The sequence below is a fragment of the Podarcis filfolensis genome, assembly GCF_964270895.1.
Source record: "Podarcis filfolensis genome assembly, chromosome: 1".
Lineage (NCBI taxonomy): Eukaryota > Metazoa > Chordata > Lepidosauria > Squamata > Lacertidae > Podarcis > Podarcis filfolensis.
In genome coordinates, this window is record NC_139604.1 from 97,093,956 (window position 1) to 97,109,066 (window position 15,111).

Sequence of the window (15,111 nt, forward strand, 5' to 3'; positions counted from 1 at the left end):
TGAACCAACACTATATTTTGAAGAGCATAAATGAAGTAATGGGGAGCTGTGCAAGACAAATATTACTGCTTTATGTCAGGTTAAGTGACCAAGATTTCTAAAGAAATGAGGGGACTTACTGGCACTCAGAAGACTCAGGGAACAATAATTGAGAGGTTGGTGGAGGTAAACGTCTACTGGCCTCAAGAGTTGATGGCTTTCCCAAAGGAGATGCAAAATTGGCAGATGTCAAAGGATATCTCGGATACTAATGGGGTGCTCTAATATGCATAGAGTTACATCGCCTGCAAAGTCTTTCCCATTAATTTCAGTGGAGGGGTAACTCTCCAATGAAGCAAGGGGTAGAACCTCTATGCATAAGAGTTCCACGTGACTTTCATACCATAGTGACAATTCCTTACTGCTGGGGAACAGACTAAGTTCTGGTGAACACTGCAAAGAATTCTACTGAATTACCTTTTGGGGGCTTAACCCACTGCTATACTTAAATTATTTTTCTGCCTTCTTTTGAAACAAATAAGATATCTAAGACTGAAAAGGATAACATGCACATACGCATCTGAAAAATTGTCACACGTTGAGAAATCATTATGGCTGTTGTATCTCTTTGTTTACCTGTCTAGTCTTCCTAAAACTTTTCCCTTCATCTCTAGGAAAGTAAATAAGTTGTGCCTATAGTTGTTCATTTGCAGGATTAGATCCAGACTACTTAGACCCATTGAAATCAATGACACTTAAGTTAGTCATGATCCATAGATAGATAGATAGATAGATAGATAGATAGATAGATAGTTTGTGTCCAACTTCTCTGCAATGCTGAATTCTGTAACTTTAAAATCCGTGGCTTTAAAAATCAAGAACAGCCAATAAAGATATTAAGAGCCCGATTCCTATAAAGGAATTTCTTTAAATAGTGCTCTTTAACTTCTAGAGGAGAAAGAGGATCACTCAGCACCTCATAAAAGGTGATCTGTTTCTTAAACCAGCTGACCCTAAGGGGTCAAGCCAGGTCATAGTTTCAATATTTTTATTGTATTAAAACCAACTCCTTATAAAGTTCTTTCCCCCAATAATCCTTAATAAATCAATTCTGTATCATTACCTGCTTGTGGCTGCTAGTATATTAACCATGTCCCTAAACCAGCATGAACACCTTAAAGATCAATACACGTCAATTTTTCAGCATGAAGTTCCTTTTTGTTGGTGTTGGCTATAGATTTGAAAGACTTGGGGATGTTCATAACAAATTTCCTGAAGTCCACTGAGTTGACAGGCAGGTAAAATATATATTTCCATGCCTTAATCCTTTTGCCTTCAGATTTGAAGATTTTAATAGCTATGGAAAAATGCACAAGCATGGTCAAGACAGGACAGTGGATACAAAAAGCATAGTTTACTTAGGGCAAAATTTGCTGTCAGGAAAATGGAACATAGCTTCTGAACTCAAGAACCAGCAGTGCATGTGCAGGTTGGATGTAGATGGTTGCTACAATAAGACTTCTTTCATACAGGTGTGTTTATGCCCCAGGCTTGCTGGCCACAGTCCATTCCATTTACAGAAGCTGAATTAAACAATAACTACCGCATTGCAAAAAGAAGAAGGGGGGAGGGAAAGGTGAGCGTCAAAGGAGATGCCTGAGAGCTTTGTTAGGGCCAAGAAAAACCCTGTTGCAGTTGTCAGAGCTTGTTGATGTTGCAGAGAACGGCACTTTTTTTTTCTCCTGGATTTTGTGGTTCTGCCTTAGGAAAGAAAGTAAAATAGAACGGAAGAACAAAGTCCTACTCTATAAATCAGCAGCTGCTCCTTGCCAGATCAAAGGAGTGACATTTTTGCTCCTGGACTACTTGTCCACTTTAGGTGCTTGACAGACAGCTAACAGCTGGCCTGCTATACAGCATAGGAGAATTGGGCTACATCTTCTTCAGAGTAGATGACAAGCTAATCAGAGATACCTATAATACAAGACATGCAAGAGCACCTTGATCTCTTCAAATGTATCTAGCAGGTTGTTTCTAAGCATGCTTACACATTTGGGAAAAGTTATTACTAAGCTTATTTTCCTCTGAAAGTGCTTTTAAATTTCATCAAATTTTATCATAAATACCAAAAAGCAAACAGATACTAGCTTTGAAATTGAATATCCCTTTGTAATTGTTTATATAAAACATTCAAAAACCTAATCTGGTTTGAAATAAGCACAATTGCCAATAATTTGCCTAAATGCTACAAAAATATGGGTTTCCGCCCCCAGAAATTTAAGCTATGACAGCAACATAAATGGTTGAGTGGTCAGTTTAACAATTATATGAAAGGTCTCTGTTTTATGCAGTGGTTATTCCAATGTACATAACCTCAAAATAAGAGGTTTCAAATTTGCAAAAGCTGTACTTAGTGCCTCTATAAAATGTATGTATACAGACCTGGAATTTTAACATCAGCAGTAAAACTTTCAAAGTAATTCGGTTTCTAGTTGATTCTCATCTGCAATAAATCATGTGCAGGATGAGGCAATATACTACAACATGTCTATTGACTTAGCATTTTATCTTTAAGATGTGAATAGCTAAGGAACTCTTTCTGTTTGTCTCCTCCCTTCCTTTCAAGTACCTATGAAAGATCTCTCTTACAGTGTGATAAATAACTGCTTATGAATAATCTAATGGCATTATAGAAAGGAAGCAGACATTACTTTGGAAAACATGACCTGCTGAGATGTTTTGTTATGTGGCATCAGATGTGATTACATTCACAGAATAGTGTTTATTACCATTCAGATTTCCAGGGGAAATAAAAAATAATTTTCTACATAGGTTAAAAATTCTTGAAAGCTCATAAAGGAAATCGGTGTCTGTCAATGTCTTTCTGTAGTAGCAATTCTTTATTACACTTAATATTAGGAGATTTATTTATTTCTGCAACTGGTTATTTATTCACTGTGGGGATTCACAGTATATTTATAATCCAGGATGCTGGATTATTCCATTATATTATTATAATTTTAATGCAAAATGGACTTGTACTGTTCAGTCTTATAGCTATATTAGGCTGCAATTGTATTCATACTTTCCTGGGAACAATCACCAGTAAACACAGCGGGACTTACTTTTGAGTAGACACACGTAGCGTTGTGCTGTTCAATTTTTTTAAAACCGCCAGAAAATGAAAATTAGACAATTTATTAGCAGTGTTTGTCTTAAAAGTCTTTCATTTGAGACAGAGTATATGGCACATATATGTTCCTGATAAAACTGGGACACTAATATAACAGCATAATCTTATACATGTCTACTCAGAAGTAAGTCCCACTGAATTTAGTAAGATTCCCAGGTAAGTTTATATAGGACTATAGCCTAAAGATTCAATTTGGTGCACATTGATTTGGGATTAAATCCTTTTAAATAGGGGGATTACACCCAAGTAAATAATGTGTAGGGTTCTGCTGCACACCATATTTCCAGGAATTGTTTCACCTAACTTCATTGAGTCCTACACAGAACCCTATAGTTTGGCTCCATCTCATGGCTTCCTAGTATATATGTTGGCAGAGGTCACTGGGAACCTCTCTATCTAGTGTTATGAGTGAACATATTGGTACAAGAGATGCAGGAAAAGGACTTGAAAAATCCATAGAGCTGGTCCAAATTTTGAGAGGCAAATGTGCATTTTCTTTTCCACATTTTAATGTTGCTGACAGAAATTCAGATTTGGAGTTTAAAATTTCGTTTTAAAAAACAAGGTAGCATTTCAGTACTCAGCCTATGCCTTTCAGTGGTTTCCTGATGCAAATATGTATGCATCCAAATATGTAGGAATGTATCCATGCTTGAATCTTGGCCAAAAGGGGGGGGGGAGCCAGGGGGAGTGGTTTTGCCAAGTCCGTATGTTTTGTGTAAATTTCATTTTAGCTGCGTATGCTAAGCTAAATATAGCTCAATTCTCTGAATCCTAAACCTGGCCCTTGCTACATGAAGCTGATTACATTTTGTTGGTTTGTTTCAAAAATTTATATACTGCTTTTCCCTTGTGAATCAAAGTTTTATGTCTCTTTTGTAGGAAATGTATATACATTTTGTGTCTCACAATTTCCATTGCAGTGGGAGGGCAGGATTATTGCATTATGTGTGGGGGGTTACTGCTTTTATTATGATATATATTTTTGTATTGCAAATAATAATAATAATAATAATAATAATAATAATAATAATAATAATAAATAGCCCAGTCCAAGAGCCCATGGTGGCTTTAAATACCTAGGAATAACTCTCACATCTGATATTAAACAGTTAGGCTGAAGGAACTATACAGATATTTATAAAAGCATGCAACAGGATTAAAAATAGAAGCATATTAACCCAAGCTGGCTCGGATGCATTGCAGTAAAAATGTCGATATTGCCTACATTCTCATATCTTTTTCAGATATATAGCAGTCCCATTCTTCCCTCTTCACTAAAATAAGGCAAAATAAACTCAATTCTATAGGAACAGGTCCAAGGGAAGCTTAGGAATGTCCAATTTAGGACTGTACTATGTTTCCCTATTAGAAACTCCTTAATGCACTAAAAGTAGTTCAAAGGGACTCCCTGTAACTGCCAATGATGACTTTGAAAATGCACTCCCAGCACCAATCAGTTGATTGACACTAAAAGCAGGTTATCAAAGAAAGTTGCCACTGATCAGTGGTTCTTCCAACCTGCTTTGTCCTATGATAGGTAGCAATTGACAGGTGGGCAATTCTGTCCCTTTGTCAACGTTGACCCATAGGAAGTGGGAACTAGCCTGATAAAGAGTTCTTGTGAACTCAAAAGTTTGCACACAGTTTTGTTACATTTTGGTTGGTGTAATAAAAGTATTGCTGTAATAGGAATTTTGAAACTTTGTAGTGCTTTAGAACAAAATGGAAAAAACCCACCCTAATAAATGATGTTTTTGTAGGCATACTATCACAGGGGATACTAGTATTTTCTGTAGTGCAGGCAGGCACTACAGAAGTATAAGTTAGAAGAAGAAGAAGAAGAAGAAGAAGAAGAAGAAGAAGAAGAAGAAGAAGAAGAAGAAGTAGTTGTTGTTTTGCATTGACCATCTATGGTATCATAAGACACTTTGGTACCATAAGGGAGTATAGTGCCCATCTAGTCATGAATCAGTCATTGCCATTGTTAAGGTATCCTAATCTTTTTTTGAATGCCCACAAAATTTTCAGTAAAAAGTGTTTCAAGTAAATGAAGTCTTCTAACTTTCTCTGACTTTTCAAGTATTATTTACTTATTAGCCTTTTGGACTTGTTTGTAGCCAAGTGATTTAAAGCAGCTTTAAATATACGAACAGAAAGAATGCCATGTAGCCCGGTATGGCACAGTCATAAAGAAAGATGTGTATCATCCTTTGTTATAAAACTATATACATGGAAATGGATACCTACCGTAATTCTTTTGAGAGAAAAGAATGAAATGCACTGAGATTAGTAGATTTCAGCCAGGAAAAAGAAATGTGTGTTTAATAATTAAGGTTTGTTTGAAAGGTATAAAATACACTGTAGACTGTAAATTAAACTAAAACTGTTAATTTAATATTTTGCATTCCAGTACTCCAGAAAAGCCTCTTCTGTAGGCCACTCAAAAATCACACATTTAGGGCCAAGCTACACATGTTGTTAATTCTGTAAATAAATAGTTGCTGCTGCTGCAGTCCCCAAGCAGGATCGAAGACAATGGTAAAGAGGAAGGCAGGGGGTTAATTCCCACAGTACCAATGAAAAAAATAACTCCTCCCAAGTTGTTTGTATTATTGGGAGGGAAACTTGGCATTATTCTGAGTCACTGGAAAGATGTGACATAGATATCTTTCATACGCAAAGCCCTGTGTCCAAAGAGCCATGTTCAACCAGTTCTGCATGCTGGGCTAGTCTTTCTCAAATCGTGCACCCATTCCACACTCCTTTTGCAAATAATGATACTTTCAAAAAAAAAAAAAAAGAATTGGGATGTGGTATTGAGAGTTGTTATTCAAAAGAAATGCCAAAACCCCCTACAAGGCATACCCAAATTTCTTTAAGTATGTCTAAGGGTAACTCTTTGGATGCACCCAAAATATTCATCCAGATCCTTAAAACTTCACAATGTGAAATTATACAGTTCACTTAAAATGAACAAGGCATATACCTCATTGCGCTTGCATTCAGTAGGGGAGGCTGCATGTAGAATGTTGTTCAAACTTTGCACACCGGTTGAAATGTGGCTAGTTAGGACCATGACTCTCTTCCTGGTGACCACCTTTTCCTAGTTGCTTAAACAGAATAAAGGATTCAATGTTTACCCCCAAGCTCTTCACACATCATAGAAACAAAAGTCCAGGAGAATTGGATCCTGCTGGGTGTAGGAGAGCGATACCCTGCACCACTCTCGTGTTCTCTGGCCTGCATAGAGAACTTAAGGGAAGGGAAGGGAAGGGGTCAGCCTCTCAACTTCATACCAGGCTTTGGAGATTGATACTGCTTTCAAATCCTGGAGTGTGCAGAGGACTTGAGGAAGAGGTGGTGTTGTTGGAAACCACAAATAATGATTGACCAACCAAGGCCAGCCGAATTATGTGGACTCTTGGCTTGGAGAATGCATGAATAGTACCTGGCTGGCATTCATTCCTAAGGTTTCTTCAATACCAGGCACCATACACAAGCAGATTCAGCCCCAAGTATTCCTTTTTAGTACAAGAAATATTTGGCAGCCTGTTCTAAAATACATGCTGCATAGCCACTATGGCTTCATAGAATGCACAATATTCATGACTACTGGGAAGGGAAACCTCCAAAAGTAACACTACTATCATTACAAATATGTGCCAAAAAAAGAGAGATTAAATTTCATGTTTGCATTTCAGAAGAAGCAAATCAGCTGAACAAGACAGTCCTGGAATTTGTCAGTTATAGATGCAATAAATATATGAGTTTTAGTTTCCTGAAGTGAAAATTGCATATTTCCTGTATTAGATAGGGTGTTGGGGGAGTGGGGCCCTAGGATTTACATGTTTCAAAGTGCCATAATACCCTGCAAATATAATAACACATAGACAAATATCTATGAGCGTTTAACAGATTTACTCTATGCCATGTTAAGCGCATCAGAACAATATATGGTTTGCAAATGCTTAAGCCTGTCAAAATATTACCAAGTAGCCATAATAGCTCATGCCAAATGCTGTTCATCAGCTTTGATTCTGCATGAAAAGAAATTCACATGAAATTGAATATTTGGTACCTGGAAAAGAACTCTGGGAATCTCAATTTTCATTTTAGAAAGTGTGTGTACAGTATTTCAACAAGTAGCTTAGGGTCTATTTCATTATTTTCTTTTGCATAACAGAGTCATCAAATGATGTTAGCCTGACATTTTGTGAAATAAGTTGTTTTTGACAAAGAGCTCAACGTGGAATAAAATGTTGGTAGTTTACCATAGCAAGATGACCAAGGGTCAGTATGGCTACATAGGTATAGAAAACTATTGGGTGCTATATTGGGCACAGAGGATTTCATTGGAACTTTTCAGCATCAAGTGCATCGATCTCACAACGGTGTTCTTATTTATTGTACTCGAAAGTAAGTTCCATTGAAGACTGGGATTTATTTCTGAAAAAACATACATAGGATTGTGGTATAAATGAATGTGGAAGCACAATCCCCCAAATAATGTAAATGAAAATGCTTTATATTTATGTTTATATTTATATTTACTAGAAATGTGAAAACCATACACGCTTCCTTTCTTTTCGCCATGGTAATGTGTGGTTTTATGGCACAAGATCACCATGCAAGACTGTTCCCAGACACAGCTGCATTAATTTGTATGAGTCAGTTGGAGTATTGGGCAAATGCCCAACCTTCTATGTTTCTAAGAGAAAGATTCAGAAATCAGCTCACAGACTGCCTTTATTCAATATTCAATATAGTTCAACACAATGTTCAAATTATGTCAAGGCACCAAGGAAAACCAAAGGGGCATAGGCAAAGCAACCATGGTAAATGTGTTTAGGGGTGTTAGTCAGCTAAACTTACTCAAGGTAGAACCATTGAAATTACAGGACCTATCTTAGTTAGGTTTATTAATTTCAGTGGATGTACTCTGAGTAAAAGTTAGTTGAATCCCACTCTAGGATTACAGTCCAGGAATAAGTGTTTTACTTATGTGAGTGAGAGTATCTGTTTATAACCAAATGTGGCAAAGAAATTTATGTTCTTGCTTCACTTACAAATGTAGTGTGGTGGGGTAAGAACTCATGAAGATTGGGCACACAAAGGTTTCACATATAATTCAGAAGCTTTTTCTATTCAAATCTATGATATCTTTAAAATAAAATACTACAGTTCTTTCCTCATGCACTATGACCATTTAAATTTTATCATAAGTGTTTTGCTGAAAAATAGGTTGACTTTTTAATAAAAAATGGATTTGATTCAATTTGAAAATGATTAAATTTCTCAGCAGGACCCATGTCATATGTACATTCCAAATTTTGAAATGTCAGTTGGCCAAAGATTAATTTTTCCATTAAAAGTGAACAAATTTGGATTTGTTTTGCATGCTTAAGTCATGCCAGCCCTCTACTGAAAATGTCAGTGCCATACAGTGAGCTGGAACAAAAACCTGAGGAAAAAATGCTTCTTACATATTGTGAATGAATTATCACCATTTTCGCACACTACTATTCATGAACAAAAAATAATCCTTTCCCTCTTTTAGTGCTGGAAAATGAATATCTCCAAAGGCTCCACTTGAATTAAAACTAGGGGGCAATGGAAAAGGAATTCAGAAAATTCCATGTATAAGTTTCTGATTAGTCTCTAATGATGGTAATGGTTAAAAGTAATAACCCTTTTGAAGGCTATTCAGTGGCTCATGAACAATTAAGTTGTTGATCTTAATTCAAATTTTAGTAAATCAAAGGGGGGAAATCACTTATTGTGGAAAATGGGCTGAGAGATCCTTCTGTTCTTCATATAGGCCAGCTTTTGTTTCTACTTCTATACTTACTTGGATGTGATTTCTTAAGATCCTGTTTGGGATTCATATTATCCATTACAGACATTGAACACCATTCCTAGGACTCATCGCTCATAACTGTCAAGTTTTCACAAGATCCGCCTGCAACAATTTCATTGGTGTGAATGCCTGTAGCACAACCAGCATTTATTCTGACCGTAGCACTTCCAAGTATCCTTTAGTACTGATACACATAATGTTGGCATCTACACTTCTTATTGCAGTGCCATTACTGCTGATTTCTACAGCCATGTCATCAAAGGACAGCTGCAAGTGGTGTCTACTGTACCTAAGGCTGTGTGATAGGATACCTACTGCACCACCAGCAATGCAGCATTTCTGTTCTACTTAAAAGTAGCCATCAAATATGGTCAACTTCTCTGAGTGGTACATAAGACGAGCATGAGTCTCAATGGTGGGAGGAAACAAATCTCCAATGGCAGATCAGCTTTTAAAGACTTCTTCCCCATGTGACATTTTCCTGTTAAGCATCTTAACTACTTTTGTGAATTTTAATAATACTGGTGAGGGATACATGACTGTTGGTGTAGGGGAAATAGAGGGCGCAATACATCAGTGCCCTTTATCATAGTACCAACCTGTACAATTGTGCTATTTTTTCCTCTTGGGGTGAGAATTATTATTATTATTATTATTATTATTATTATTATTATTATTATTATTATATGGACTGCCAGTACACCCCTGGTGTCCTTTGAAACTAGATCAAGCCATCAGTTCTTCCAAGTGGAACCTTTGATTCTCTCACCATTTCATCCAGCTCTTTAGTTCAATATTATTAAACATTGTTAATACCTGGGATCCTTTTATCCTGGATCACTGGATTCTCACTTTTACTTTTACTTTCACTTGACACTTTTACTCCTTTCACCATCTCCTTGAATTACCACTTCAACATCTGTTCTTCAACAAGCAGCAGATATTCTTTTTCAGAATGGAGAAATAAAATTATTCCCAGAATCATCTATGGTTACTTCAGTAGACTACTTATTCGTGTTTGCAGGGTATCACCTTCATCCAAGCCACCAAGTTCTAGATGGCTTCATTGGCGATCACCCCATGTCTTTCAGCTGGGTTTGAGTTATGTCCATAGACCAGGCATCCTCACACTCGGCTCTCCAGATGTTTTGGGATTAAAATTCCCATCATCCCTGACCACTAGTCCTGTTAGCTAGGGATGATGGGAGTTGTAGTCCCAAAACAACTGGAGGGCCGAGTTTGCCTATGCCTGCCATAGACTATAGACAATTCATTCCTAACTCAGCTCAGCTCAGAAAGCTTCTGTGTTTTGCAGCAGCTTAAATTACCACAACCCCAAGAGCTTTTACCAAGTGCATCACAACCATTATATCCCTTCTTAATTGTCAGAACATCACCCATATTCCATTATATAGACAGCTGGTTCTGGCTAGGAACCTACAGGCTGGCCACTGAGAGAACAGGCTGCTGGGCCAGATGGGCCATTGGTCTGATCTGTCAGGATCTTCTTACGTTCTTCATCAGTGGTTCTTGTATTTCTGTCACAATCCCTCTTGCCCATTAAGATAGTGAAAGCAAAAGAGGCTTTTTGAAAATTTTCCAGGGCTCCAGTATGCTTATACCTGTAGTATGCTTGTAGTGTTGTCAGACCTTAGAGTCCTAAAATTTTGTTTGTTTGCTTAAATGCTGGCTTTTGCCAAAAAGAACTATATGACAATAATTCTTTGTTAGTCACAACTTTAAAAACTAACAAATACACAAATTCACACTAAAAGCCAAACCACCACAAAAGAATAACAGCGAGTAAAACAGTTCATTTACACAGTGAGAAGCTAAAACTACACTGGAAAGTTAAAGTAGAGATGACAGTGCTAAAAATGATGACAAAAGATATTAAAAGGTTGTTAAAATTATTTAAAGGTTTGGGAGAACAAAGTGTTTTCCCTTGTACCACAAAAACATGAATGTGGGTGCCATGTGAGCCTCTCTAGGGAGAGCATTTCACAGTTGGAGGACATTGCCAGTTATGGTGAACTTGCCCACCCCTTTCTACGCTGAACACTGTCTTCCAAACACTTGGGGTGCCATTTATTTCTAAATGGGCAGCCATTTATTTGGCAGGAAAGCACACAGAATTTTTGAGCACAGCACAGCTGTGTTTGTAAGGATCTGTGAACTAGGGCGCACTTCTCATGCTGGCATTAGAAGACATCTAGAACATTGTCTAAAACCAGCCACTCTAGGCAGAATGACGATTTCCTGAGACCAGAAGCTTCTGTGTGCTTCTTTTTCAGGTTCCCTGGTTACTACAGCAGTTTTGGTGACTGCAGTATAAAAATGTTTGTTGTTTGGAGGCAAGTGGCTTTTGCTCTGCATCTTGTGGAATCATCTCCCTCCCTGGAACTTTGAATACCCCCTTCCAGATGACTTGTACCCCCAGGGGGGCCTGCCTCAAATTTGAGAACCACTGACCTAGGGCTTCCACTGTTTCCTCAAAAAATATCTGTTGAATCAATTAGCAGCTCTCACGCAGATAAATTCTGGGCTAGTCCCCCCCCCTCTCTCTCTCTCTGTGTGTGTGTGTGTGTGTGTGTTGGTGTGTTACATTTTAGGAAATGTGTGACTGGCACATGCACAGAATACACAAGTGCCGAGCAGATTTTCAAAATCCTCTTCCCAAGTTTCTGTCCTGTTGACCTGTTGAATTAATTAACATTAGCCCCACAGGCTAGGGTTTTTAATTGTGTATGTTCATAAAAGCCAGTTTTGTATCCCTTTGGTCAAAGGATTATGAATTGTCCAAGTCTTCTGTATTGTTGTGTAAACTCCCTTAAAAAAAAAAAAATCTTAAAGAGGATGCCCCCCTTTTTAAATTAATGTATACATTCTGACGAGTTTCCAAAGATATGACCTTTAGGTGAACCCCTTTAACCTTCCCCTTAATTATTTGTTTGAAGACAGTGTAGTGTTCTCCTGCTGAGAATGAAGAACCATAATGCATTGCAGTCCTGTGAGTAAGGGAGTGTTGTAAGGAAGTGGAAAGGGACATAAATAAGGAGACCACCAGATGTAAATAATAAAAAGTGGTTGGAGCTGAAATAAAAACTGAAAAAGCAATTTAATTTACCTTATGAGTGGCTAGGTTGAAGAAAGCAAGGGTCAGCAAGGCTCAAAGTGGAGGAGAATCTGTTGTGTGTTACCAATCCAAGTACAGTACATGCTTGTTTCATTCCTTGAACCTTGCCATCTGCATACATCATTAGAAGCTCATTGAAGAGAAAACAGTCTTATCAGGCTTTTCTGTTAATCTCTGTTGGCGTTAACTTCAGCTGATAAAAGGCATGCTAGCTGCAGAAGGCTCAGGTCAGCCCCTGTTTGGTCAGTGTAGCAACATTACTGGAAAGCAGCTAAGCAAATTAAGCCCTATCAAAGACCTTTGTCTTGGAGGACAGAAATATGCCTTGAATTCACAGTGTTATGTTAGGAATATAGCCTCAGTGGCAGAAATCACTGTTACCTAGAGGAGCAAGCTATAAAAGCAGTCTTAAATGCCTAGCATTTGCTTTTGACTAATTATAAGGCAGTGTATTATTATTATTATTATTATTATTATTATTATTATTATTATTATTATTATTATTACAATGGGTGTATTTAAATAGTGAGCAATGTGTAAACAAAAAGATGCAAAGTAGCCTATGTAGTCTTTTGAGCATTTATGCATCATCTATTAAATGACTTCAAAGGTGTCTGTTACTGTAAAGTGGACTTAACCTGGTTGACTATGTCCAAACCCCAAATGCTAGATTATACTACCTTACAAACTTTTAATAATCATGGGTTTTATGTGATACAAATAAGCTAAGTTTGAGGCGATGGGTATGTTTAGAATATCAGGAATCGCTAATGATCATTAGCAGTTCTTAAGGGTCATTTAGATGAGGAATGAATGACAATACTGGACAAACCCTGAACGTAACTACTAATGTTCTCTAAAAACAGAGAGAATGGAGATAAAAACAATAGAGATCAAAACAAGTGGGTCTTGTGAATTATAGAAAATGGCCTTAACTAAACTGTGCAATTAAAAAACATTTTTTTGGGGGGGGGAATCATTTCACTGGGGTTAGTTTGAACAAGATTATCTGATGTGGGTTGTTATGCATTAACTTAATGGGGAAATATGCAAGCACTTATTTTTGGATTACCCACAAAATTAAATCCAGGCTTCCCTTGCCAAATAATGGGCTTTACCTAACATTCAGATGACTCGGACACTGCTTTAGTTATGGTACCTGATTGGAGAAGAAGTTATTTTGGGCCTAATAATAAACACATGTACCTGCAATTCCCTCTTTCTATCAAGTTGAAAGGTGCCCCGGTTTATGGTTGGAAGTTGCCTTATGCTCTCTGCCCTGGGTGTCCCACTCTTGGTTGAAAAGGTCGCCCCCAGCTGGCACTGACCTCCAAATGACCCTTGACTTTACAGGCTTAAACTGCAGGAGTTGTAGAAGAGCAGAAGTTCTTTCTGGGCCAGCACTTATTGCTGCTGTGCTGGTGATAAAACTTCAGACAGCCTAATTGATGGCTTTGCTGACCTAACAATACCTTGTGAAAGCACAGAATAGCAAAGCCTGGTCCTCATTTATGGACAGCTGCAATGGCAGCTGAATTGCCTAGGACAAAAAAAATAAAAAATAAAATATTCCACAATCCTTTAACTGGGTTTTTAGATGGCCAGATAATCTTGCTTTTGAAGTAAAATCAAGTGTTAAATTGTGCATATTTTTATGTGTGATTCATTATTTCCTGACAAGTAGTTTTCTAACCTGGAATGTTGTTTTTGTTTTTAATGCGGTTTTCTGTACTGCAACCCTGCCATGAGGAAGAAAGTGGGGGTCTAATAAAAGAATTTTTTTTTTTAAGTACAGCACTAAACGGACAAACAGATTTCTATACTTTGTGTTCTATTTCAGGTTTATTAATGCCAGAAGAAGAATAGTACAGCCTATGATTGACCAGTCAAATCGAGCAGGCAAGTTCCAAGTAGTATCTGTATTCAAGTCCCACAGGCACAAATCCTCATCAAGTTATTCTTCAGGAATCCCTTCACCTGGTAAATAAATGCTTCCAATAGGCATTCTGGGAGATTTTCTTCTTCTTATGTCCCCAGAATTCCGCTATAGGAAGCAACTTCACTAATTGGTGCTAATTGGAGATTTCCCACCCTGACTCTGCTGAAACTGCTTTTTATTTTCTCTCTGAATTGGTAATTGGGTACAAGTACTAGTGCCACAAGCAGTTTGTTTGACTGGGAGCACTTGAATTGCTCATTGCTTTTCTGCATCCAATCAGCAGGACAATCTCATTTTCTTGCTACCCACAACTCCTTGGTGCATGCATTGCTTTCACTGCTGTAAGGCTAGCTGTAAAACTCATTGTATCCATTCATTTGCTTTGACTATTCACAATATGCTACTAATGCCTGGGACATGCTACAATACTGCCAAAAATATTTAAATTTTATTACTTTCAGTTACTTAATGCACCAAATATTTTACCATTAAAATTCTGCCAAACATGTTCTTCCACCCTTTTAAAATACTGGCGATATAAGTTCAAAACTACAAAGAGCCAAGTAGTATTCACTTTACAGTGCAATATGCATTTCCTCAGCTTGCTAGGGAGTTGTAGCTTCTGCAATTAAGTTACTGGATAAAACAGTTCTCCATGTTGTGATAACTGGGCTTTAACTTGATGGGAATTTTGCCTGCTGCTTCACTTTAAAAGTCTGGAAAGGTTATTAATCCTGTGGGAGAAATCTTTATGTGTAGCAGTGAATTTCTTTTCCATAAATATGTGGCAGGATAAAAACCAAAGCAATTAACTCTGATTAAAAACAAAACAAAAATAAAGCATGTTCAGCATATTTTGTGTACGTATAAAAGGTGGACAGCGTAATGAGAGGATAGCTTGCTCGCTTTAAAAATAGTAATAAGCACAAACACAGTGAACTGCGGCACAAACGGCCATATTCAAATTCAGACCATGGAATAAGCTTTCTATACTAATTAGAAAT

At 37.4% G+C, this 15,111-nt stretch overlaps 1 protein-coding gene across 16 annotated transcripts in view; it reads left to right on the plus strand.

Annotated features, from left to right (window-relative positions):
* Window positions 1–15,111, plus strand: part of MEIS2 (Meis homeobox 2) — a 235,244-nt gene that overhangs the window by 214,671 nt on the left and 5,462 nt on the right. For 13 of the 16 annotated variants that reach the window (XM_083615889.1, XM_083615897.1, XM_083615895.1 and 10 more), the window contains one exon: window positions 14,009–14,067. In XM_083615889.1, the coding sequence (XP_083472015.1) occupies window positions 14,009–14,067 (59 nt within the window). Of the gene's footprint in view, window positions 1–14,008; window positions 14,072–15,111 lie in introns of all 16 variants that reach the window. The other 3 variants (XM_083615899.1, XM_083615888.1, XM_083615894.1) reach the window with 1 other exon arrangement.